Below are 25,756 nucleotides of genomic sequence, written 5' to 3'. Positions count from 1 at the left end.
AATGTTTATATTTGTAATAGTTTCTTTAATTCTATTTAATGCTTGGGAGTTTGTGTTAAGTACTAAGGCCATAATGACAATTATTTATTGTGATTTAGATGAAGAAAATGGAAAATAAAATTAAAAAATGCAAATCACATGAAGATAACATCAAGGGTTCAGGAATATAAGAAGTGTATGTAAACATACATAATGTGTTATTAAGAATTTTTTTATTGTAGTAAATCAATGATTATCACAGGTTAATATTATCAAACATTAAAGTGATGGCTTCTTCATGACAATAAACTAAAGCTATTAAAGAAAAAATTCAGCATTAAAAAGTGTCCCAGAGGAATCCATCACAGGTCCTATTGTTCCCATAACCATTTCTAGGGGGTCCAGCCTACATAAGAAGCAAACTAAAGGTATGTTTTATATCAAGACCCCCATTCCCTTTCAGTACCAGCTGATTGCATTGAAGGTGGCATCTCCCTTGAGGACAATCTACAGCCAGTAAGTGACTAGCTGGTAATGACACCACACAGTAAAATATGTGATTGGATTAATACATAAACATAATTTGAAGACAAACAGGTAAGATTTGGAATATTAGGGAAATATAAATACACTAACTTGAAAATAGAGCATTTAAAAGCATTTCACCTTACTTGTTTTCTTTTAAAATCTGAAATATTGAATTCAATCTTTAATATTCTTTTCATTTAATAACTGAATACATTAGACAATTTGAGGAAAGGGAGACAACCAAAATACTTACTTGTGATGCTATTTCTCGACACTGACACAAAGCGAGGGAAAAAGAAACACACAAAATACAGTTTAAACAATGACTAAACAATACATACACAAACCAATCAGTAACAGGACAATATATGACAGATACCACAGAACACATCATCTAATTATGTGTTTGATTATTTATCATAGCACTTTTGAATACAATTAGGTAAATAATAAGCTCATATTTTAACAATTTGCTAGAAAGTTGTTCTTGTTAGATTTTTTTTTCTAAAATCGTCTAAGATTTGACAGAAAGTTAATGCGGTGCTAATAGAAAATAAAACAATTGATAAGAGCTTATGAAAGTACTATATTCATGAGAGGATATTGACATAATCATTGATATTCAATAATCACTATTGGTATTAATAGCTGTACTATTTAAAAAACTTTAGACCTTATAATAAGATTGTTTTTTCACCTCTATGTATACATTTAAGTAACTTTATAGAAATAGATTTAGTTACCACATAGGCTATAGAGGATAAAAATTGATCTGCCCAGTCAACATATAAACCCTAAATATTTAGGGGTTATACAAATTATGCTATCTTTTTCTTAGGAATAATATTTTCATTCCTCAAGGTAGAAGTGAAATTTTCAATTATATTCTTTGGTGTCATATAACTCAAGTCTAACCCATTATCTAGCATTCTCACTATTGTTACAAATATAAAAAATGCATAATAAATATATGAATATAGGCTCCTTGAAATTATTTGTCTGCAGATTCTTAACAATTGGCCCAATGAGTGAGTGAATAAATGCAGAGAATGGGCAGCTCGAGTTTCAAAACTATTTTATCTAAATCCTTACTAAAATCATCGCATTAATGTAATTTTATAAAATGAAAACTTTGTTTTTTGGGTTTTTTTTTTTGCGATATGCGGACCTCTCACTGTTGTGGCCTCTCCCGTTGTGGAGCACAGGCTCCGGACGCGCAGTCTCAACGGCCATGGCTCACGGGCCCAGCCGCTCCGCGGCATGTGGGATCTTCCCGGACCGGGGCACGAACCCGTGTCCCCTGCATCGGCAGGCGGACTCTCAACCACTGCACCACCAGGGAAGCCCGAAAACTTTAATCTTAATAATATATTTAAAATATTACTTTCCAATTTAAGGGAACCCTCCCTTACTGTTGGTGGGAATGTAAATTGGTGCAGCCACTATGGAGAACAGTATGGAGATTCCTTAAAAACTAAAACTAGAACTACCATATGACCCAGCAATCCCACTCCTGGGGATACATCTGGAGAAAACCATAATTCGAAAATACGTGCATCCAATTTAATTGTAAAAAGTTAACGGTTGGTAGATGGTTAACTATTACCTATGCACATTTTTTAAAAATATAGGATTTATTGATGATGAAGGTGAACAACAGAGTAACATATTCCACAAATTTATTGGTTATACTGTAAAGCTGTTGGTATTTTAATATGCTTTAAAATGACCTCTTTCTAATTTCTAATAAAATCTTCACTGGTTATGGTTCACTTCAAGAAAATGTGATTTTCACTACACTGGAAAACTGAAGGCAAACACAATTTCACATTTTCTTACCAAAAAATGAGAATAAATATTTTTATTAATTCAGAAGTTTTCAGATTTTGGAAAGTATCATATACTGAATAGTAGGTAATACCTTCAGAGGGTCTTGGGTAGCATTTTATAATAAAAACACTTCTGTAATAAAAAACATGAATATTCATTTTAAGGGGGATAAGTAAGTATTATGAAAAATCTCAGAACAGTTAAAGTGAGGTTTTGCCACCAAAGCAGTTTAGTAAGCTTTCTGAATTTGAGAATTATGGAGAAAATACTGTGGACAGAAATACTGTTCTCCTTTGTCCCCAAGAGAAGCACGAGTCCTTGTTGATTCTCTAGTTTTTGAACCAGAAAAGTATGGTATTTGTAAAACTTCCCTGAAATAGACATGTAGAGCGTGGTCTATTCTAGCTTGGTGTTGTACAATTAGGTGAAAAGGGGCTGACCCAGCTGTACCCTACTCTCCACGGACTGATTTTCCAGTTCCTGTACGCACTCCCACTGTATGTTTGTATGAATCCTCCTTCCACCAATTTATAGCCCACAAGGAAAAAACTGAGTAAGTGTGCCAGGGCTTTTATAAATTTCATGATTTTAACTATGTGTATTTTTTTATCATCACATGTCTTTGAAAAGACATCTGCAAAGGGATTTAGTGCTTCCCCTCCTCCCACAGCCAAAGCAGTGACATAATTTAACTTTTTTCTCTATACACCAAATATGGGAAGATAATGAAGTCAGATTAGGAAACGATGTGGCATGAAAACCTGCATCTGCCTTTAAAATGTATTTTTTTCAACTCCTTAAAAAAACAAGGAAGCAAGACCTAGATTTTTTTATGTTAGCTTATCCTTCCTACATTCTTATATGAAATGTTGGCATTAAATTTAAAATATTTCATATATTTTGAATAGAATTGAATAGAATAGAATTGGATATTTAAAAGCATAAATTGAAGAAAGGATCGATGTGTGAGTCTGAAAATGAAAGTTTACAGCTGGAAATGTATTAGTTGTTTTTATTAGTTATACATACATAGTTTAAATAGTCAGAAAATGTTACGGTTTGTTTTGAAAAACAGCAGCTCCCACCATGATCTCTTCTATTTTCCTCTGGTAGGACCCAGCTACTTTTACCTCTTTTAGCTAGACATGTAGGTCCTTATCTTTGTGTCTCTATATAACATGCTTGACTGTCATTTCTTAATTTTTTTGTCAGTTTCTACTTTTATCTATTGACTTCTCACTCTGGAAGAAGAGAGAGTAACTATCTTTTCCACCCACCATTGCCATATCCTGTCATTTCAAAATGGTTGAAGTATAATTTTGGTTAGATCAAAATTCAGGGCATATTATGACTACAATTTACAGGTGAAATACATGGGAAATGTGGTTACTATTCATTGCCTGCATACTTTTTTGATGTTGGTGGCGGTGATATTGTATTCCTAGAGTTAATTAATTAATTTTATTAATTGCTTCATTAGATTTGTACTTGGTAATCCACCCTGAACTCTTTGGCAATTGTCTAATCTTTCTTTAAGACAGTGAGATGCATCATGTATCCTACGGCTTCCATTTTCCAGAAGAAAAATTTTCTGAAGCTTTCTGACCTGCTCCAGGTTTCACTTCTTGCCTGGTGGTCCTTTCATCACCTTCTTGACTTTTGCCTTGGCCTCATACTTGTTGCCAGGTTTCCATAAAATGTCTGGTTTCTTTGCATTACTTCCTCAGTTTACTCATTAATTCCTCAGTTTACTCATTCATTTTGGTGGAAGTAATTTCCTTAGAAAGCAGGCACGGGAGCATATGTTTGGAGAAAATTTTGAAATATGATTAATTCTACCCTAACACAAGTTTGGTAGTTTTGTCTGAATATGGAATTCTAGTTTGGAAATAATATTCCCTCAAAATCTCGAGGGCATTGTTCCATTGTCTTTTGGCTTGTAGTGTTGCTGGTTGAGAAATCCAAAGAAATACTTTGAATGTGACCTACCCTTTGGTTTTCTCTCCCATCTCTTTTAAGATCTTCTCTTTTCCTTCAGTGTTCTGAAATTTTATGATGCTGTGCCTTAGTGTGAGCCTATTTTATTCACTGTGGTGGGCCTCTGGTGACCCTTCCCATTTGGAACATGTTCTGTTCTAGGATTATTATTAAATTATTAAACTGATATTTCTTCAATTTGCTTTCATTTCCTCTTTAGGGAAGTCTTAAAATTCAGATCTTAGACTCTTAGACCTCCTGGACTAGTTCTCTAATTTTATCTTATCTTTACTATTTTCCATGTTTGAATTTTTGCTCTAGTTTCTCGGTGGTTTCCTCAGCTTTATGGTACAAACTTTTTCACTTCTGCTCACGTACTATCAATCCCCAAGAGTTCTTTTTTATTCTAAATGTTCCTTTAAAAATACAGCTTCCTATTCATCTTTTATCCTTATAATATTTTATCTTTCTAATAATATTAATTACAGCTTTTCAATATAGAACTTCCCTAATACATATTTGACATATCCTATAATTCACCCACTTCAAGTGTAAAATTCAAGGATATTTTAGTAAATTTACCAAGTTGTACAACAAACACCATAAAAAGATTTTAGAATATTTCCATCACCCCAGTAAGTCCCATCATGTTCATTAACTGTTACTCTCCATTCCCTCCACCTCACCCTGTCTTAGGCAATCACTAACCTACTATCTGTCTGCATACATTCACCTTTTCTGACATTTCACATACTTGGAATTATACAATATGTGGTCTCTTGAGTCTATTCTCTCACTTGACGTAATGTTTTTGAGGTTTATCCAAGTCACAACACATATAAGCATTTTGTTTCTTTTTATTGCTAAATGGTACTCCATTGTATGGCTATACCACATTTTGACTATCTGTTCGCTAGCTGAAGGACTTTTAGGTTGTTTCTAATTTTTGGCTATTATGAATAATGCTGCCGAGAACATTCATGTGCAAGTCTTTGTATGGATATATTTTCATTTCTCTTGGGTAAACAGGAGTAGAAGTCTTTATTATATTTTATGTTTTATATTTCCTTTTCCCTCAGTGATCTGTCTTTCTTACAAGTTCAGTTTTTTCTTTCTGTTTGTTTATTTTGGTATCTCTATTTCATTCTATTCCCTGAAATAGGGAATTTTGAGTTGTCTTCTTATATTAAGAGTATAGGGCTAATAAATTGATTGAAAGCTCTGGGTGGGGTGTTTTTAGTGTGAGTTTCAGGGTCCCCTGACTAGATCATTGACCTGGAGACTCTCCCATGTCTGTATCATTAAGCCGTTCACGTGGCTTGGTCAGATTCCCTGGGGAAGACTCTTCAATCTGCTGTTGAAGGGTAAAGTACACAGAATGTACCTTTGCACTTAGTTCTGTGAATTCACTGTGGTACTACTGCATGCAAACGTGCCGTGTCTCCCAGTCCACAGACCATCTGTGTACCCTCTTCATAGAGTCACCTTTCAAACTGCCCCTGCGGGGTGAGGGACAGTAACACAGCTCTGTGAGCTGTTAGGGAGAAGGAGGACCTATGAACCATCTGAGAAAGAAGATGCCAGATGTTTCAATTCTAAGTTGTTGCTGTTGTTGTTGTTTTTGCCGTACGTGGGCCTCTCACTGTTGTGGCCTCTCCCCTTGCGGAGCACAGGCTCCGGATGCACAGGCTCAGCGGCCATGGCTCACGGTCCAGCTGCTCCGTGGCACGTGGTATCTTCCCGGACCAGCCCGTGTCCCCTGCAACGGCAGGCGGACTCTCAACCACTGCGCCACCAGGGAAGCCCCCAATTCTAATTATTGAATGGAGTTTCTACCTCCTGAAATCTGGTGTCCTCTTTTTTTTCCTTATTTGTTTTCTTTTTATTTATTTATTTTTGGCTGCGTTGGGTCTTCGCCACTGCACGCAGGCTTTTTCTAGTTGCGGCGAGCGAGGGCTACTCTTCGCTGCAGTGCGCGGGCTTCTCATTGCGGTGCCTTCTCGTGTTGCAGAGCACGGGCTCTAGGCACGCGGGCTTCAGTGGTTGTGGCACGCAGGCTTCAGTAGTTGTGGCACACGGGCTTAGTTGCTCCGCGGCATGTGGGAACTTCCCGGACCAGGGCTTAAACCCATGTACCCTGCATTGGCAGGCGGACTCTCAACCACTGTGCCACCAGGGAAGCCCTGGTGTCCTTCTTTAATTAAAGTAAGAGAAAAATTGGCATTTTGGACAACGATAAATTATTTGAATTCTAACACTTGAGTATTCTCGAACCATTTGAAATCTGAGAGAGATGGTGGAATGTATGAGCCACTCTTTCATTTCCTTAGATCCACTAAGCTCTTATTCTGTGTTTTTATAGAATCAGGAAAAAGAGAATGCTTTCCCCTTTGCACAAAACCCAGTGTCTTTACTGAGTTAATACTGAATTGATGCTCCCCCCTTTAAAAAAAAAAAAAAATAGAACATCGACTTAAGGGATATTCACCTTATTGGTACTTTTGCATCTTGCAAAACTATAATTAAAGATAGATAATGTTCATCATGTTATCTATCTCTTAAATATCTCTAAATATTCAATGTCTTAAATAAGGAAGCACATAATATACTCATTCTTTTAACAGTGATCAGGAAAAACAAATCTTTCTCTAGATGAACTTACATCCTTTTGTGTATCAAACTACAATTATTATAAAACTCAACAGTTCTATTTTTGATTATCTGCCAGGAAAATAAACGTAGAACTCCTTTTCAACTGTAGCAGTCACTTCATTTTAAATGTAAAGTAGCATTAATTTCTCTGCCCCTATTAATATATTTTGCTGTAAAAGTGCTTGAAGGTCCTATTTTTATCTTTAATTATTTAAATTGCCTTTTTTTCTATAATAGGCAGAATATAAAATCTAAATAAAAATATGTGTTCCAGGAGATGAACTGAATTCAGTATAGGAAGACAACAGGTATTATCCTCATTTAACCCAGTATCCTTTTATTTTTCCAAGGATGTGTGCTTTTAATATAAGCTAAAGGGTTGGGGGTTTATAAACATTTTGCTGGTTTGTGATAGGAAGAAATGACCAAAATGTCACATTAAATACTCCTTGATGACAGTACAAATACTCATTTACTCTTTCCCTATCTGTACTGTAAACAACATACAACAACATCCCTTAATAATACATAATGACTGAACATGGATATGAACTTGACCAAGGGCAGAATTTACCATGTTCAAATTCACAAAGTACATATTATAAGATAAAAACAGGATAGTATTCTGCTGTGTGAAAATCTTCTTTGTTCTTATCAGGTTCAAATAAGAAATGGTTAATTGCTTAGGTGCAAAAGCACTTTTTTTTCTCTTAACCTTTCATCAAATAATAATTTTTTGGATGCAATGTTCTTTAAATTTTAGGTGTATCTGGCTAAGCTGTCTTACACATTTAACTTTCTGGTATGTTTCTCCCATCAGTCATTCCTGATTTTCTCTGATTTTGTCTTGCTCTTTGTGGTGTGAACCACAGGGACCACAGCCAATGGCAAACTCAGATTCAGTAGCAGAGCTGGCAATAAAGCTTCTTTTAGCACCTCTGAAGCTGCAGTGAAACCACTAAAGAGCATCTCAGAAAAACTGAACTATTTTCTTCCGGCCTCAATATCACTTACTTAAATGTCAAACTATAAATTATATCAAGAAAATAAAAATCTACTCCATTACTCTTATGCTTCTTATAAAGCTCTTCTTTTCCACACATGGATTCACTGATTTTAATCACAAGCTGGTATAATGATTACATGACTATTAAAATGCATGTAATTAATCTGAGCCTCATAGTTGAGGTTCTATTTTGCATAAGACCAAAGAAAGAAATGGTTAACCAAAATTTTGAATAACTTTGAGGTACCTGAAGAAGTAAAAATCTTTCAAGAATATAAACCGTAAGTTGGAACCACATAGTGTGACCAAATTAAAATGTTCCATTTTCATAGGCTCTAGTTTGCTTTTATAATTACTGAGCTTTCCTCTGGGAGGGTCTGGCACTGATCCTAGAGTTTTTTCTTAGCTTCAAAGTAGTCCTCAACCTAGAGCTTGAAAAATGTGAGTTTCATGCTTCCTAACTCATCTTTGTTTTCCCTCTTTCCAAATGCTAATATGTGGAGTTGAAGATTATATTAGAAAACTAGTTTGCTTGCCCTGAGAACTTTTCTTATGTATCCAAAGGTTACTTAGAATTAACTTACTTCCTGAAAACCTACAAAAGACATTCAGAGCCCAAAGTCCACAAACTCTAAAACAGCCCTTTAGCCAACATTATTTTATGAAATTCCTGACATAATTTACATAATTTAATGACATATTTCAGAAATAAGTTTATAGGTTTAGGAATGGCAGTATTCAATAAGATTAAACATTAAGACAGGAATATTTTGACATTTCCAAACCTCAGATGTAGTAAGTTTTTGAGATTCAGTCCTGTAGATTCCAATGGGAACATCTCCAGTAGAAGAACATAACTTCTGATACAGTCTGGCATAAGTCCTGATCCATAAGTCATCCTCGGTGATTTTCATCTACAATCATATGTATTATTTACAAATCAAATTTTTAAGAAATAACCCAATGGTAATTTTTCACTCTTTAAAGGTAGATTTTATTGATATTTTGAAATCTCAAAGTGACATTCATAAGTGCTTATACATGTATTAAAGTTTTTTATTACATTCCATCTCAGCCTTATACCTGGGTTCACCCAAACTTAAGAAACCAACTGCTCCATTTGTGGCAGCATGGCACTGTATTAGTCCCATATACTTGGAATATCACTGGTAATTGATTGGGAATTGTTGGAAAACCTGTAAAGGCTTGTTTGAATGTTGCAATAACCTTAGTGGACAGGGTCTGCTGATGTTACACATCTTGAAGTGCAAAGGACACTCCAGCACAAAAACGAATTGTCCATCCAAAGTTCTACTAGTACCCATACTGAGGAAGATGTGTAAAAGTATGGAGCACAGGACTCACAGACAGGAGGCATAAGTGCTGGTCTCTCTTTGCTAAACATGAATTTGAATTTGTTAGCAAGACACTTCATTAAATACACTTAGGCATAGTACACTTATTTATAAAACAGAGAGGTTAAATGTCATGATCGCTGTTTACCTTGGCAGTGTAGCATCCTATGTCAGAAACTGTCAGTCTCAAATACCTGCTAGAATTTTGTACAGAACGGCTACCTTCAGGATCATTTTTGTTCTGAATTTTGTACAGAATGGCTATCTTCGGGATTATTAATTTAAATAATGTTTTCCCTAAACATTGTTTAAGGGATTAAAAAAAACTAGGATGCTATTCTTTGAGCACATATTAGAAAAAAATAAATAAATGACATAGAAGAGTTAGCCAAAGTACATTATAGATGGCTTTCAGAATTGCCTGTCAGAATAATCTACACCAGAGATTAGTAACTTACAGAGCAAAGAAACCCCGATCCTGGTGTAGTGTCCAATCCCAACAGAAGTCTGGTGATAGAAATCATGTAGTCCTTCACAAATGACTGCAATATAAACAAAATACATATTTATTGTGTGTAGGAAATACATAGACTAGCTTAGAGCATGAACATCTTATCACATCTTAAAGGTTATTTCTTGTAACACATCATTAAGCCCCCATAAAAAAGGAAATAAAAATCTATCTTGCCAGTGTCCTCAATACACATGTACAGTTAAGCTGTCCTTAAAGAAATATGGGAAATGATTATTTTCTAGAATATCCGGATATGCTTAAATTTTATGGATGTTATTGGATGTGATGAAAACATTTTTAGATTTTTAATAACAAAAACTATAAGCCAAAATATAATAGAGAATGTTTTAAAAAATTCTAAAATGACTAAAATTTACAATGAAATATTTCAACCGGTATTTGGTTTTTTGTTAGGATTAAACTTGATGCTAGTAGAATACATTTCTATATAATATTTAAGTAAATCTAAATATTAGTGAATTAATAGGTTAGTATTTTTTTTTTAAATAAATTTATTTATTTATTTATTTTTGGCTGTGTTGGGTCTTCGTTTCTGTGCGAGGGCTTTCTCTAGTTGCGGCGAGCGGGGGCCACTCTTCATCGTGGTGCGCAGGCCTCTCACTATCGTGGCCTCTCGTTGTGGAGCACAGGCTCCAGACGCACAGGCTCAGTAGTTGTGGCTCACGGGCCCAGTTGCTCTGCGGCATGTGGCATCTTCCCAGACCAGGGCTCGAACCCGTGTCTCCTGCATTGGCAGGCAGATTCTCAACCACTGCGCCACCAGGGAAGCCCAATAGGTTAGTATGAAATACCATCATGAGACTATTTTGTTTGCTAACATATATTTTGACATGTTGTTAGAACACTACTCAATAGTTCGAATATTAACTGAAAAATGCTTCTAGTTTCTTCAGTTTATTTTTTGGTCTGAGTGAAAAGATAGACTTTCAACCCATACAAGCAAATTTCACCATGATATGTAACAATTACTTCATAAATCGTATGAAATTACTGCCTTGAGTTTGATCATCAGGTGTTAACAAGTGAAACATTTAAATAATCATCTAGGTATTTTGCACCCTTGTTGCTGCAAATGGCATTATTTTGTGTTTTTTTATGGCTGAGTAGTATTCCATTGTATATATGTACCACATCTTCTTTATCCATTCATATAGAGATTATCATACTAAGTGAAGTAAGTCAGAAAGAGAAAGACAAATACCATATGACATTGCTTATATGTGGAATCTAAAATATGGCACAAATGAACCCATCTACAAAACAGAAACAGACTCTGAGACATAGAGAACAGACTTGTGGTTGCCAAGGGGGAGGGATGGGCTAGTAGATGCAAACTATTACATTTAAAATGAATAAACAACAAGGTCCTACTGTATAGCACAGGGAACTATACCCAATCTCCTGGGATAAACCATAATGGAAAAGAATATTAGAAAAAAGAATGTATATATGTTTATAACTGAGTCATTTTGCTATACAGCAGACATTAGCCCAACATTGTAAATCAACTATACTTCAATAAAAAATAATAACAATAAATCATCTAGTTATTTTGTATAGCAAAGACTTTAAAAGTTATAACACCTTTTTTTTTTTTTTTTGCCGTACGCGGGCCTCCCACCGCTGTGGCCTCTCCCGTTGCAGAGTACAGGCTCCGGACGCGCAGGCTCAACGGCCATGGCTCACGGGCCCAGCCGCTCCGAGGCATGTGGGATCCCCCCGGACCGGAGGACGAACCCGTGTCCCCTGCATCGGCAGGCGGACTCAACCACTGCGCCACCAGGGATGCCCTATAACACCTTTTAAATAAATCATCTAGACTACTTTGTTGATTGCTAATTTCTTTTACCAAGAGCTAGTTTCAAAAAAATAAACCCATCTAAAAAAGAACATAAGGAAACACATCTATTCCATTTTTTTCAGGCCATTTATTTAAATGGCCCTTTGGTTTTCAAGGCGTATTAACCTCCTAGTAATTAGGACATGACATATTGGGGCCACCAAGAGGAGCTGTGACACGCACCCCTGTTAGCATCATTCAATTTCATTTGTAACTCAGTGTGTGCTAAAGAAAAATTTTAAACAAATTCTTGGGCACTTAAAACTATTATTTCCAAAATAAAAAACAGAAAGCACTCATGGAAGAGAAATTAAACTGAAGATTTGGCAAATGACTATTTTAAATTATTTTAGAGCCAGATGTGGTAATATAGCTAATGTTTACTGTATTCTTCATCAACACATTCTTTGTCCAGAGGTCATCTGTCCTGTAACTTCATCAGGGCATAGACTAGAGTTAAATGTGAGCCAAAAATGTGGATAGCCCCATTTAATATCACAAAATCCATGCATTAAGTCTTATGTGATACAATCATAGAACATTTTTCATAGAAGATTTTTTAATATCTATTTAATGTTATTTTAGGTAATAACTTTTTTAATAATTGGTTTTCCTGATCTACACAGATGAGAATTAATAAAAATGATTAAAAATATGAAAGCGATCTGTGTTTCAAGTGGGATATAATAAAAACCAACGAAACAAGCAAACAAACTCAAGCATTATACAAATGCAGAGTCATTTACCACAGGAAAAGGGTCAGAACTAATCTAATGAGGTATGCATGGCTTGAAGATGAGTATTCCCACTAAACACTGGACAGTTGACCTTCCTGAGACCTTGTCTCATCCATATATTATGATTGATAATACTGCTTATATTATAGTTTTCCTTGGGGAAGCAAATAAAATGAGGTCTAGAATAGAATTACATTAATAGTAAATCACTATAAAACTGTAGTCATCTATAATAGTTCTTGAATATATAAGCATTTATCTTTAAGAAGATGGGTTTAAATCATTAACCAAAACAATTAGATTGTATATTTTAAGAATAGAAGAATGCATGTTATATAATTTTAGAGAATAAAATATTTTAAATTTCTAATCTCTTTTTAACCTGTAAATAAATACTCTTTACCTGTCTGAAAAACCTACCATTAAAATATCTCATTTGACATCAGAAGGTAAATGGGCAATTACTACTTTGAAAATTATTGTTCTAGTTCATTCTTTCTGCAGCTGCTAGCTTTGGAAAAAACACAATTTCCTGTATTTCTATGTGTAACAAAAAAAGTGAAACAAAAATGAAAGGAAAGTAATAACTACGGCTCTCCAATTCTACAGAATGGTTTTCCTTCTACTTAGCTTATATATCAAAGACTTTCTCATGAGATTTCGTTTAAATATAAGGTACTGTGGCTAAAATATCTGAAAACCACTGGTGCATAACGACAGCAAGCATTTGACTGCTATGGATATAAATCCCCTCAGAGGCAACATTGCTCTTCAAACAATCCCTCCCTTGAACCCCCTCTGTGAGAGATCAGAATTACGTGTGCCTGGCAATGGGGTCTGGGGTAGAAGCCTGGCCTTCCAGAGCACCCAGATAATGTGTCTGGAAACTTTCGGGAGAACAGGAGTGTTTATGGTTCTTTGCGGTGTTGTTCCCGCACTCATCTGGCATAAGCAGATGGTTTGAAACACAGCCAGAGACATAGTCATAGGCATAATTAGCCCAGAGGCCAGTAGAAAAGCCTTAACCCTCTTTGGATTAGTTTATTCAGCCAAGCATGGAGGAAGAGGGTACATAAAATACATGATCAAAAAAGACAACACAATGCTTGAATGCTTAATTTGAGATTAAAGTTATCAAATAACTTAAAGCCTTATGAATATCTTTTTTCTCTTAATGGATATATTTTAAAAGTATTTGATTACTTGATTCAGAGAATATGAAATATTGCTTTTGTTCAGTTTCTGACAGAGTTAAAAAAAGATTAAAATATATTAGTGTAAAATAAAATCTCTATGAACTTCTTAGCTAAAGTTAAGAGTGATAAAATGACAATGTAAAACTCTGGCATTCAGGAACAAACCGAATGGTTCTTAGTGGTTGTAAAACCTTCCTTACGTTTTTCTGAAGTAGGCAATAATTAGCAGATGTTTAAAACGTCCTTGGTTTATCAGTTTATTGACATCATTTGCTATTACTTACTAAAAACATATGTATTAGAAAGAAAGCTGTCTTTTTTTTAACCTAGTAATTCTTTCTTAGCTTTTATTGTCTAGTAATGTGCTTAGAGGAATATGCAAAATGTATTAAAATGTCACATTAAACATTGTAGGACACTGGTGTCATAGAATGCCTGATATCACTTCATAGATTATTCTGAAAAATAATGTTTTCTTACAGTGTGTTTCATAGGCACAGTTATGTCATTAAATACATGAAGTAAAATATTGGATTACTTCCAGAGCCAATTTTAAGTTAACGGCTCCAAGAGAAACACTAGTTGAATTATGCGTTTGATAGAATCTAAAGAAAATAGAAAATAAACATTTTAGAGAGAAACAAGAAATGCTGCATACCTGGTAAAGAAGCGTGTCCAACATGCTGATACTGAACACCCTCCCGGCAGCAAAAGGTAGTCGGAACATAAAGGCCAAATTAGAACCTCGCTCTCTTTCTTTCTGTTCAGAAATTTGAAAAAGAAAAATTTGTGAGCATTCTCTATTTTATGCTTTTCTATTTACTTAAATTTTCCTAACATGTGAAGAAAGCCATTTTTATCACGTGGTTCTTAGCTATGAATGTGTCATGACTTCACTTTTAATTGTATTTTTAATGTCCCTTTACTTTTCATAACCAAGATTTCTTGGTTAAAATACCCAGTAGTAAAGAAAGCTTAATCCTTTCATACATTAAACATTTATTTACTCTTAGTACCTATTTCTGAACAGGATTTGAAGTGACATTAATAAAAGGAACACACATAAGAACATTATTTCATCAAATATAAAAAAACCTAAAGCCACATAACGTATTCTAACATCTAGAATATCTGCTTTTGAATATTCTCATATGTGATGACAAAAAACATAGGCAAGTAAGGGCGATCACAACCAGTGGTTCCTAGCTTTCTGTCATTCGAGTTTTAATTTACCCATCTGCCTTTAAAGTTGTGCCAACCATACCAATCTGCGGATAAGCTTCTGTAAGTGACAAAAAAGGTATGTGTTTGCGTGTGTATTACGGTGGATGAGGGTTTCTTTTGAAAAATTCTGTTGCTATTAGTGCCTGCTAATAAATGAAGGCCTATGACCAGATGTTTGTGTAAGATTGGAAGGAATTTCTTAAACTTGTACTTAAGTGGTAACCCCAAAAATGTTCGTTTCTTTTGCTGCCAACTTCCATTTAACAAGAAATACAAGACACAGCCAAGCCAATAAAAAAATCACCCCTCGCTCTCAGAGGCAATGGGAGGAAGCCCCTGTTTCTAATGTAGCAGATTTGGGAGATCTCAAGGGACGGGATGTCTCTTGGTCCCCCTTTTTAAGAATGGAGGGGAGGGAGCATTGCTGAAGGAAGGGGTCTTGGAGAGGACGGGGGCCACTGCTGCTGCTTGCTGTCATGATGGTACTAGAGAGACTTGACCCCTGGGCTTCCCCTGGACAGACAGATGAGGCTGGTGCTCAGAATCAAACCTTTCAGGGAGAAACAGGAGTTATTCCACCACATCTAGGCCCATCCAGACTATAAGGACATCCTCACTTGAGATGTAGACAGAAGGAGGGATGCGCAAGTGGTGCCCCCTTGGTGTCCGTGTCCATTACATTACAACGTGGTCTCTGATTTACTAGGCTTGGTGTCAAAAATGCTTCATTTGAACCGCCTCGGTGGTTAGGAGATGCCTGGAATGAGCTGTCTTCTTGCAGGGATAGGCAGGCTTTCCTGTGAATTGGGGGCCTCATCTGGTTCTTAAGGTATACTGTCAAAACCACAGATCTTCCGCCCACGTTAAAGCAAGTAGCCAAAATAAAGTGCCGAGACCCTAAGAATCTGAAGTCCAGCATCTGTCACGAGGTCAGGTGGGAAACAGCAAGACTGCTGGGCTCTGCACACAGCTCATTCAGGGTCTTCTTTCCCAGAACTTGGCGACGGATCTCTGTTACCTGCCTGGGATCTTCTAAGCCAAGGACCATCATCTCTGTTCATTGTTCACTCCTCTAGCTAACAAGGGGCTTGGGACACATGGCAAAGCACGATTTTATGCTTTTACATGTTTTCTCATCCCTTAAAATTTTTAAATCAAGTTTTGTTCTTTTTTCTTTTCTTTTTCTTTGATGCAGACTTAGCTGCAGTAGAACTAGATAGGGAATTAATTTGTTCATGGTTAGACTCAGAGAGTCGTGGTGGTCGGGTGGTGGCGATGGAGAGGCACAGGAGAATGTTCCCAAGGTGATCATACGTGGGGCTGGGGTGGGTGGGAGGCAGGGAGTGCGCAGTGGCTGCACAGACGGAGATCCGAGGAGCCGGACACACTGAGCACGTTCCAGCTGTAGAGGAAGATGTGGTCTCAAATACTGTTCAAAAATCAAGTCGGAGGAAGACTGAGAAAAGCCATAATTTAGTGATTAGAACATGATTCCAACTCCGGCCTCTCCTCTGCTCTCAGTGTGAAACCGTCTAGTTTTTGGCTTTAAATATCTCATCTTAGGACTTCTAAACCCATACATTAGCGTTCACATCTTTCCCAAAGTTCAGTTACAGCTATCAGCCTGAATAGTTTTTTTTTTCAAATTAGACAACTTTTACTAAATGAGAAAACTACTTAAAATGTGTTTTAAAACAAAATTGAATTAGAAAAAAAGACATATGCATTTGAAAGAAGGTTGCACTGTGCTGAAAATCAAATCTCTTGCAGTAATACAATACGCCAATTCTTAAAACGTAAGTCAACAGAATTCTCAATTTAACATTTTCAAAGACGTTATTAAGGTCAAGAATTTCACATCTATGATAGCACTCATAGAAGGGCATTTATAAATATGCTGTTCATCCCTGTGACGCTTACACATTTGACAACGCTCAGTAAAAGCTTTTAGAATCACATCCAAAAGTGCTGCATTCAAAGCATCACAAATCTGTGTCCTGTGAGTTCTCCTTCTAACATCTATATGTTGACTTTTCTACTCCTGTCATTGGTTAATACTACCCTTAAAAAAAAGAGAGCAGGAAAAGAAATGCTGCAATAAACCCTTGGTCATGTACAGAAATTACTGCTACTATAGTTCACTACAAAGCATGTCTATACAATACCATATGAACTTTGATCATGAATATCTTTCTGTAAACATAATCTCATGCTTTACTAAAATGAATTTCTCATCATGCTGAATAATCGCCTAACTAGTTAATCAAAGGTACTGACTAGTCAATCAGAGAATCTCTGACCACCATCTCCGCATCCCTCTCCCCAGTCCATCCATTAAATTTCCAAACTCCAGCATTTATCCTTAGAATTATCTTAGAATTATTCCCTCTCTGCATCCTACTGCTACAGTACTTGCTGGGGCTTAAACCGACTATTAATTTGCCAACCTCTAGTCTTTTGTAACACCCAGTCATCCAACACGACGCTGCCAATTCGTATACAAACAATTTCAATAATGTAAATTTTTGTTCATAAATCTAAAATCAGTTTACTCTAAGATTCAGACTTTCTTGCGGAATACATGCCTGGAGAACTCAAAGGCAAGATTTCTGTGAAAAAGCAACATATCCTCATGAAAAGAGCTTGTCCTAAGAATTTCCTGACAAAAACTTGAGTCTATGGTAAGCTCAGTGGATCAGAGGCAGGGTGATCTTTGGCATATAGCGGTTTCTTTCACTCACATTATCCCTGCTCAATGATTTACTGACGGAGAAGATACATTTCCTAAATCCAGTGGGTTGTTCTCTAATTTTAATAAAGGTTTAACCAATATTTCAAATGTTCTCTTTTACTATATACCTACATTTACATAGATGCTTCAGTTAAATTACATTACGTAGCACATTTAATTAAAAAAAAAATTTGGTTCAGTTACATTTTCCAGTTCATACACTGTATTTTCCAAATACAGAAATATTCTTTTACCTTCAGGGCTTACACTGAAGGAAAGGTACTCTCTTCCTTTTTCCACACATCTGAATCCTATTGATAAGTATCATTTTATAAATCATTCATTATTAAAGGTTCCAATCAAACACTAACTCATTCATTTATTTACTAAATTAGTCAGTTAACAAATAACAAATAGTGTTGACAAGTCTACTCTACATAGGGCATTATCCTTAGTGCTAGGCATACAGAATTCCTGTTAGAACTCATAAATTCTGTTAATATAGAATTATTATGCATTGAATATGGACCAGGCACTAGTAAACAAATATGGATACTTTCCTTGCCTACAAGAACTCACAAACTGTGAGTGATACCAAAAACAAACAGGGAAGACACCGGGGTGAGAATATGCAGCAAATCAGGGGTAGATGCTTGGGTAGCACGTAGGAAGGGCGTCTACCGTAGTCTTCTGGTGGAAAAGTCGAGAGACTGAATTAGAAGTGATGTCTAAGTGGAGATGCAAATATGAGTAGAAATTAGCCAGTAAATTTGGGAAGGGCAGGTGTTAAGCAGAAAGTTATAAACAAAAGGTTCAGCATATGCTAGAAACTGGATGGGAATAAAGCTTAAAAGACTTGAGGAGCTATAAGCAATTCTGTTTGAATACAGCATTGAGTGTGAGTGTACGGGCTGGATGGAGAGGTCAGAGGTGAGACTGGAACAGAAGCCAGGAATTAGATGTTAAAGTTCCAGGATACTTGAGAGGAAAAAGGATGTTATCAAGAATTACGCTGAAAAACAAGGGTGAAAATTGGGACAGCTCCAGGAAAAACAGGACATACGATGAACCCATTTTGAAATCATGTTAACAATTTTGAATTGTATCTTAAGTGTAATGAGAAAAAACTTACATAAGAGGAGGAGTGATATGGCCACATTTCTAGAATGGTCATTCTAGTGACAATATGGAAAATGGACCGGAAATGGGGAGGTGGCACGGGGAGACCAAGCAAGTTAAATGAGGGTGTTAAGGCAGCAATTCCAGTGAGAAATGAAGGTTTACAGAAACAGATCTTCTTCAAATATATTTAGACATCAGACATTAAATTTGAGGGGATTTTTGACTGAATTGGGTAGTAGAGAGAAGATGAGGATGATATCCCACTTTCTGGATAACTGGGTGGATAAGTGTGCCCTTCTGTAAAAAAAGGAACAGTGGAAGAAGAGAAGACTATAAGTTAATTTGGACTTGAGTTTCAAGGTTAGTAGAGAAGTCCAATTGCTAAAAATATGGATCCAACAGACAGTATAACACACAGTGGTTTGGAGCTTGGATTCTACAGACAGACAAGGTGACCAGTCAAGTATTGCCACTTCTGGTTGGACGATCTCGTACAAGTTACTTAAGCTCCTTCTTCCTCTGTTTCATCACCTGTGAAATGGGGTTCATATTGGTGATGACATTGCATTGTCATTCTAATAAATAAACAAGATAAAACATCTAAAAGTATTATGTAGAGTAAGCACTTACTGTCTTCTGTTACTAGTAATTCTTCAAACACATCAAGTGATGCATCATGTTGTGTACTTGATATTGCTTGCTTTCTTCCTGTACTGATACTTCCAAGTTTTGACTGGACTAGTCTGGTGTTATCATTATAGCTCAAATATCACCTCCCCAAAGAGACCTTACTTTATCACCTTATTTAAAGTAGGCGCTCCCCAGTTACTTTTGAATATAACCCTGCTATGACTTTCAGAGCTCTTCTGAAATCTATAATTCCTTGTTTATTTTTTTATTAGTTTTCTGTTGGTCTGAGGTAGCTCAGTGAGTCCCAGGACAATGCCTAACACAATGCCTGGCACACAGTCAATGAAATTTTATTGAACAAATGAATAAATCATTTCCACTTATAGTAGTTGCCTACATCTAGGGAAAGTTTGTTGCATAAAGTTTATAACATTTATATTAAGAGGGAGGAAGGAAACCCTTTGCGGTTTACTCAATACCCCTTCTTTTCACTTTGGTTCTTTAGGTTTGAAGATGGAAAAACTGCAGTGTTTGTGTTATATAAATTTCTCTGACTTTAGTATTTCTTTTGACTATTGTGTTTTATAAAATACAATAGTAAATATTTCTATGATTGCTTCTAGTATAAATATATAATACCTTTTTATCAGACATATCGTATTTGCTTCCTTAGTAGAATTCTAGATTCAACTGAAGCTTCCATGATGATTTTGTGTTTTCCTAACAACCACTTATCTAAAAATACCTAAAAGAAATCTGAGAAATCCAAATCAGTATTAAAAGATCCCAGACACTTTAATACCCTTGGTCTTACCTATTTCTTTCATTTGGTTTGCTATCATGAACATATGCTTTTGTTGGAAGAAGGGATCTGTTTCTGGCAGAAACTGTGTTTTTTTTAAACTGTGTCCATCCAGTACCATATGGAATAGATGATAAAATTGTTGGACTTAGCAGAACGGTGTGGGAGGTGAAAAAAAGTCAAGAATTTTATTGGCATAAATTAATGGTTTCCATCCGTATTTTCTCAGCGATTGGCTTTTCTCACCATTCATCCTACTTGACCTTCTTTACACTGTTTGACATAACGTCTTCTTTGTTTTTCCTCTTTTGCTCCCTCTTTCTCCCTGTCCCTACCCTAGTTCACCAACAACCCTCAAATCCTATTTCCAAATTCTCAGGTCCTGGGCAAACTAACTGTGCCTTTCCTCTCACAAAACTGCTTGCCCAGGGAGTGGCCTTTTGAATGCAAATACAGAAAATCCTTATATTAAAATACCAAAGCCTTCAATGAGTTGCTAGGGTTTTATGTATCCTGTTTACAGAGCCTTCCCCAGAAAGAGACTCGTCTCTACAGAAGGTACCCCATCACAGGGGCTCTGCACAGCAGCTCTGAGATGCGCTGGCTCTTCCAGAACAGGTTTCCTATCAGAGCCTCTCACTGGAGTGTGTGCTTGGGAACTGAGGAACTGAGGAGAGAGAGGACCCTGGGCCATCGGTGGCTTTAAATCAATCTCTCTTTCTCTTTCTTTCATTTCTCCTCTCTTTATATTGCCAACAGAAAGAGGAGGCGATTCTAGTAATAAAGAGCATTTCTCTCTGCATGTCCACTTTTCTTCTTACTGGAAAGAGTAGGTTCCCACTACACCCATGCACACATGCACATACACAAACACACACACACACACACACACACACGCACACGCACATCTGTTCCAGTCTAAGTGGCAGCTTAGAGGGGGTGCATTTGATGGACACTCAGGGAGTCCACCTTGTTTATGAGGACTCAAGGCTAACTCAGACCCACGTCCCAAAAAACCCTTGAGTCAACCCAAGGCAAGTTCATGCTGAAGGAGTTTGGGGTGTGCGGGACCCTCTTCCTTATCTTAGAGAGGAATACAGGGTCTTCTAAGCAATGTTATTATCCTCCTACACTAAAATACAAGTGGTCCTTGCCTTATAAATAGGGTGATTATGTAGTTAACCATCCAAATCAGGACATCTTGACAGGAGCTCCTAGTAATTATACTGAGACAATAGCCATACACTAGGAGTGATGGGCAAAACTGGACTTCAACCACGCCACTTATATGTTAGAAATATGTGTTTTACAAACAATACACACAAATGGCTTCCTGCACCCTGTTCTCCCGTGAAGGCCCTGATGCTCCTGAGAATTGAGAAATTTGGAAAAGTGGAAGCTTCTGGAAGACATGTGGGTTCAGAAATAAAGAAAGAAAGGATGTTGAAGGATTAAACGTGAATTTTGGTGTGTGGGGGGAGCATAAACATTCAGCCTGTGACAACTTTGAAACTATTGTGTGAAATCATAATACTATGCACACTCTTCTTTTTTTCTTTTTTCTTTTTTTGGCTGTGCTGCGCAGCTTGCAGGATCTTACTTCCTGGGCCAGGTATTGAACCCAGGCCCCATCAGTGAAAGCGCCGAGTGCTAACCACTGGACTTCACTATGCACATTCTTAATAGATACATTTGTACATTAAAATAGTTATCCATATATAAATTACATATCATCACTCCTCTAGAGTAGATCAGGCTGTGCTTTACTACATTTAAAAGCAATAGAAACTGATTAGCATTCTCAAATTCTTCCTGGACCAATATGGGGGAAGGTAAATATTTTCTTAAAAATTGGATAAGAAATTTTCCTAATGAATCCAGAAGATAGCACCAAACCCTCCCTCAGCCATTATAGCACTTAGATTATGAATAAAAAGTAGTCCAAGTTGTTTGGACAGAAAAAAAAAGAATACGGCAATGTGTTTTTGTTTGTTCCGATATATCTGTCTCCCGTCAAATTACAAATTCTATGTGTTTTATTCAATTTCATAACTCCTAGCATTGAGGAAGGCATATGGCTCACAGTAGGTGCTCAGAGACTATTTAGTAGCTTGAATTTAAATTGAGAATATGTAAAATTTTGCCTTCTGGCTTTAAGATGGTGAATATGTTAAAAAGTAAATGATATTCTTGCCTATTTCTCCCAGAATATATCTCCAATGTGTATTATTTTGCTCTACCACTGACTACATAGCAATATATGATTTATAGACATGACTGTTTCTATTCTGACACTCATTCTCTAACACCAACAGGGTGTCCTACAATTCAATCCTGACGCTCACTACTCAGAGTTGGCTCAGACCCCCAAGACTGCTCTCATTTCAGCCACCATCTCCGAGTCCTTGGTGTCTCCAAACCAACAGCACTTCTTCTCCATCCAGCTACAAATCTGGGGCTTCCCATAACAGCCTCAGTTTCAATAATTTTCCAGAATGGTCACAGAACGTGGGAAAGTGCTATACTTAATGATTATCGTCTTAATATAAAGAATGCAAATGAACAACAGATGAAAAGGCACACAGGGCAAGTCTGGGAGGGTCCTGAGCACAGGAGCTTCTGTCTCCATGGAGTCTGAGGGCACCACACTCCTGGTACATCAATATGTTCACCAATCAGGAAGCTCTCAAGCCTCATTCTTCAGAGTTTTATCAAAGTTTCGTGATGTAGGCATGATTAATTAACTCATTAACCACATGATTAAACCCAATCTCCAGCCCCTTTCCCCTCCCTGGAAGCAGGGAGGTGAGGAGGTACTGAAAGTTTCAATCTTCAAGGCCCCTCCATGAGTTGCCTTGTTAACATAAAATCAGGCATGGTTGAAAGGTATGAATAACAGAAGACACTCCTATCACTTAGGAAATTCCAAGAGTTTTTGAAGTGCTGTGTCAGGAACTACAGACAGAGACCAATTATTATTTTTTATTATACCGTATTATTCATCTCACTTTTTCATTACCTTGTTTCTTACATCAATGTGTAATTACCATATGATTGCTAAAGTGTAATTATGATCATCACAGGAGAAGGTTCAAAAGCAATTTTTAAAAAGCAGTCTTGAAGCAAATTGTAGCATAAGCATGAATAAAATTCATTTTTATGAAATGCATCAAAATAAGAGAAATGAAATAAATCTTTAGAGGGAGATGAGACAAAAAATTTCTCTTTTTTTTCTATTGCTGTTTTCCTCTCTTCGGGTTCCTTGTTACCCGTCACATTTCCCATCTCTGCTTAGCTCTCATACTGTGTTTCTGCTGCCCACTACATCAGATTTTTAGGAGGAGTGTCAATGACCCAATGACCACTGACTGAACATGGGAAGTACAGTTGGTCCTCTGTATCTGCAGGTTCCACACCTGCCAGTTCCACCAACCACAGACTGAAAATACTGGAGAAAAAAATTCCAGAAAGTTCCTAAAAGCAAAACCTGAATTTGCCCCCTACTGGCAATTATTTACATAGAACTTACATTGTATTAGATATTATAAGTAATCTAGAGATGATTGAAAGTACACAGGAGGATGTGCGTAAGTGATACGCAGACACTACACCACCCTTTTATATAAGGGACTTGAGCATCCTCAGATTTTGGTCCCTGCTGGGGTGGGGGTGGGGTGAGAAGGGAGGGGTCCTGAAACCAATCCCCCATGGATACCAAGGGACGACTCTACTTTTGAGTAAACAGTAGCAGTAAGGTAATGTCAATATCCAAGACAAGAAAGATAATGTAATAGAAAATAAAACAACTCAGCAACGATGAAAGAATGATCAGATGAAAAAAATACAAACTAAAGCATGACAGTCTGGTCCATTAGGAAGTTATTATTGTGGATATTCTTCAGTGAGTTGTCGCTTCCAGAGAAACCTTGAAGAGTATTCCTTCTATTAGCAATGGCAACGACATATCTACGAGAATGCAAGGTCTACCAAGAACACATCAGCTACCAGGATGAATGCAGGCTAACCTTCCATACTCATTCTTGCAAATCCTATCACTTCTTCAATTTGAATGACAACCACTTCATGACCAAAAAAAAGTGTCTTAAGCAGCCAAGCTGGTGTCTGTTTTAAATTCAAAACCTTGATTGTGTTTCTAAAGGTGAAGGCCCCATCCGTGAAGGTGCAGGTGCATCTAATTATAGGTAGAATAAAACGATATTCATAATTGCGTTCAGAAGAATAAAAATCCACCACTTCCTCAGCCAACAGTAACTCTAGAAAATATTATTGGGAATGTATTTGAATATTGGAAACAAAGATCAGTTTCCTAATACTAAAACTACCTCCCTGTGCTTAGAATACAAATATAGGAAGATAATTACTTTAAATAGTAAACTAACTGTATACGTATAAGTGATAAGAAGCACTGATTAGAAATGAAGAATTACCATTATCACTGATGGCATGTGTGTGAGATTGCCAGGGCTGCCATAAGGAAGTATCATAAACTGAGTGGCTTAAACAACAGAAATTTATTGCCTCTCAGTTCTGCATGCTCAAAGTCTGAAATCAAGGTGTTGGCACTTTTTGGCTCCTTCTGAGGACGGTAAGTGAAGGGTCTCTTCCAGGCCTCTCTCCTTGGCTTGTGGATGGCTGTCTTCCCTTTAACTGTGTCTGTCTCTGTGTCCAACTTTACCCTTTTTATAAGGATGCCAGTCTTTTTGGATTAGGGTCCACCCCAATGGCCTTCCATAACTTGCTTATCTCTGTAAAAATCCTATCTTCAAATAATGTCACCTTCTGAGGTAGTGGAGGTTAGGACACCAACACATCATTTTTGGTGGGGGGAGGGACATAATTCAACCCACAATAGCACAACAGTCTAAAACATTTCTATGTGACGATCCTATTTCAATGGATAAAAATGATAATAAGTGAATTAAAAAAGGATTTTCCATGGTTTTATAGCATTCAAACCATTGGTTTCAATTCCACTTCTCCTAAGTCCTCTGTTCCTAATAATTAGGTAATGTATTGATTTTTTGTATTCTTCTTGGGAAATATCTAGAAGATGCAAGGGTAAATATAAATCTAAAAAAAATGAATTTCCCTGATGCCAAAAAAGAAAGAAAACTCCCCTCTCCCACTTCTTTTTCCTAGAGAGTTTCCTTAAAAATAACTTGGAATTGTAAATCCTTTCCATGTCTCTTTGAGATGGATACAAAGTCTGAATAACTTCTAGCTAGCTTTGTATCCCGGGAATGCCTTTCTTGCGGGGGTGGGGGCCTTGGAACTATCTTTTTGAAATGTGGAAGTAATGTATCCTGTCTCTCTCTTTGGGAGCTTAGGCTAGGTGCCTGGCTCCAAGTTGTAACTTTTTGCTTGCTGCAAAGTTAGAAGACATTTTATTTTTCCTTGGGATCAAGACAGTTATCATGTATGTAAATGACTGTATCTCCCTGGCTATATAAAAGGATAAGATGTCTTTCTGTCTTCGCAATGTCTTTAGTGGATTGCTGAGATGCATATCACAGTCTGGTTTAATGCTTATTCAAACAAAACTTTTCTACATTTCTGAAGAGGACTTCTAGGTTGGATGAAGATTTTATTTT

At 36.7% G+C, this 25,756-nt stretch overlaps 1 protein-coding gene across 1 annotated transcript in view; it reads right to left on the bottom strand.

Moving 5' to 3' along the window:
* The window catches only part of KCNT2 (potassium sodium-activated channel subfamily T member 2), a 281,133-nt gene that overhangs the window by 30,107 nt on the left and 225,270 nt on the right, over positions 1-25,756 (bottom strand). The window contains exons 23-25 of the mRNA XM_027122465.1: positions 14,294-14,395; positions 9,786-9,869; positions 8,758-8,886 (exon numbers count right to left, since the gene is read on the bottom strand). Coding sequence (XP_026978266.1) covers positions 8,758-8,886; positions 9,786-9,869; positions 14,294-14,395 — 315 coding nt within the window. The remainder of the gene's footprint in view (positions 1-8,757; positions 8,887-9,785; positions 9,870-14,293; positions 14,396-25,756) is intronic.

Source organism: Aethalodelphis obliquidens, unplaced genomic scaffold (assembly GCF_003676395.1).
Source record: "Aethalodelphis obliquidens isolate GAN/ISIS:26980383/991018 unplaced genomic scaffold, ASM367639v1 scaffold24, whole genome shotgun sequence".
In the NCBI taxonomy this organism is placed as follows: Eukaryota; Metazoa; Chordata; class Mammalia; order Artiodactyla; family Delphinidae; genus Aethalodelphis; species Aethalodelphis obliquidens.
Note: the sequence above shows the minus strand (reverse complement) of the source record. Positions and strands in the feature narration are given on the sequence as shown.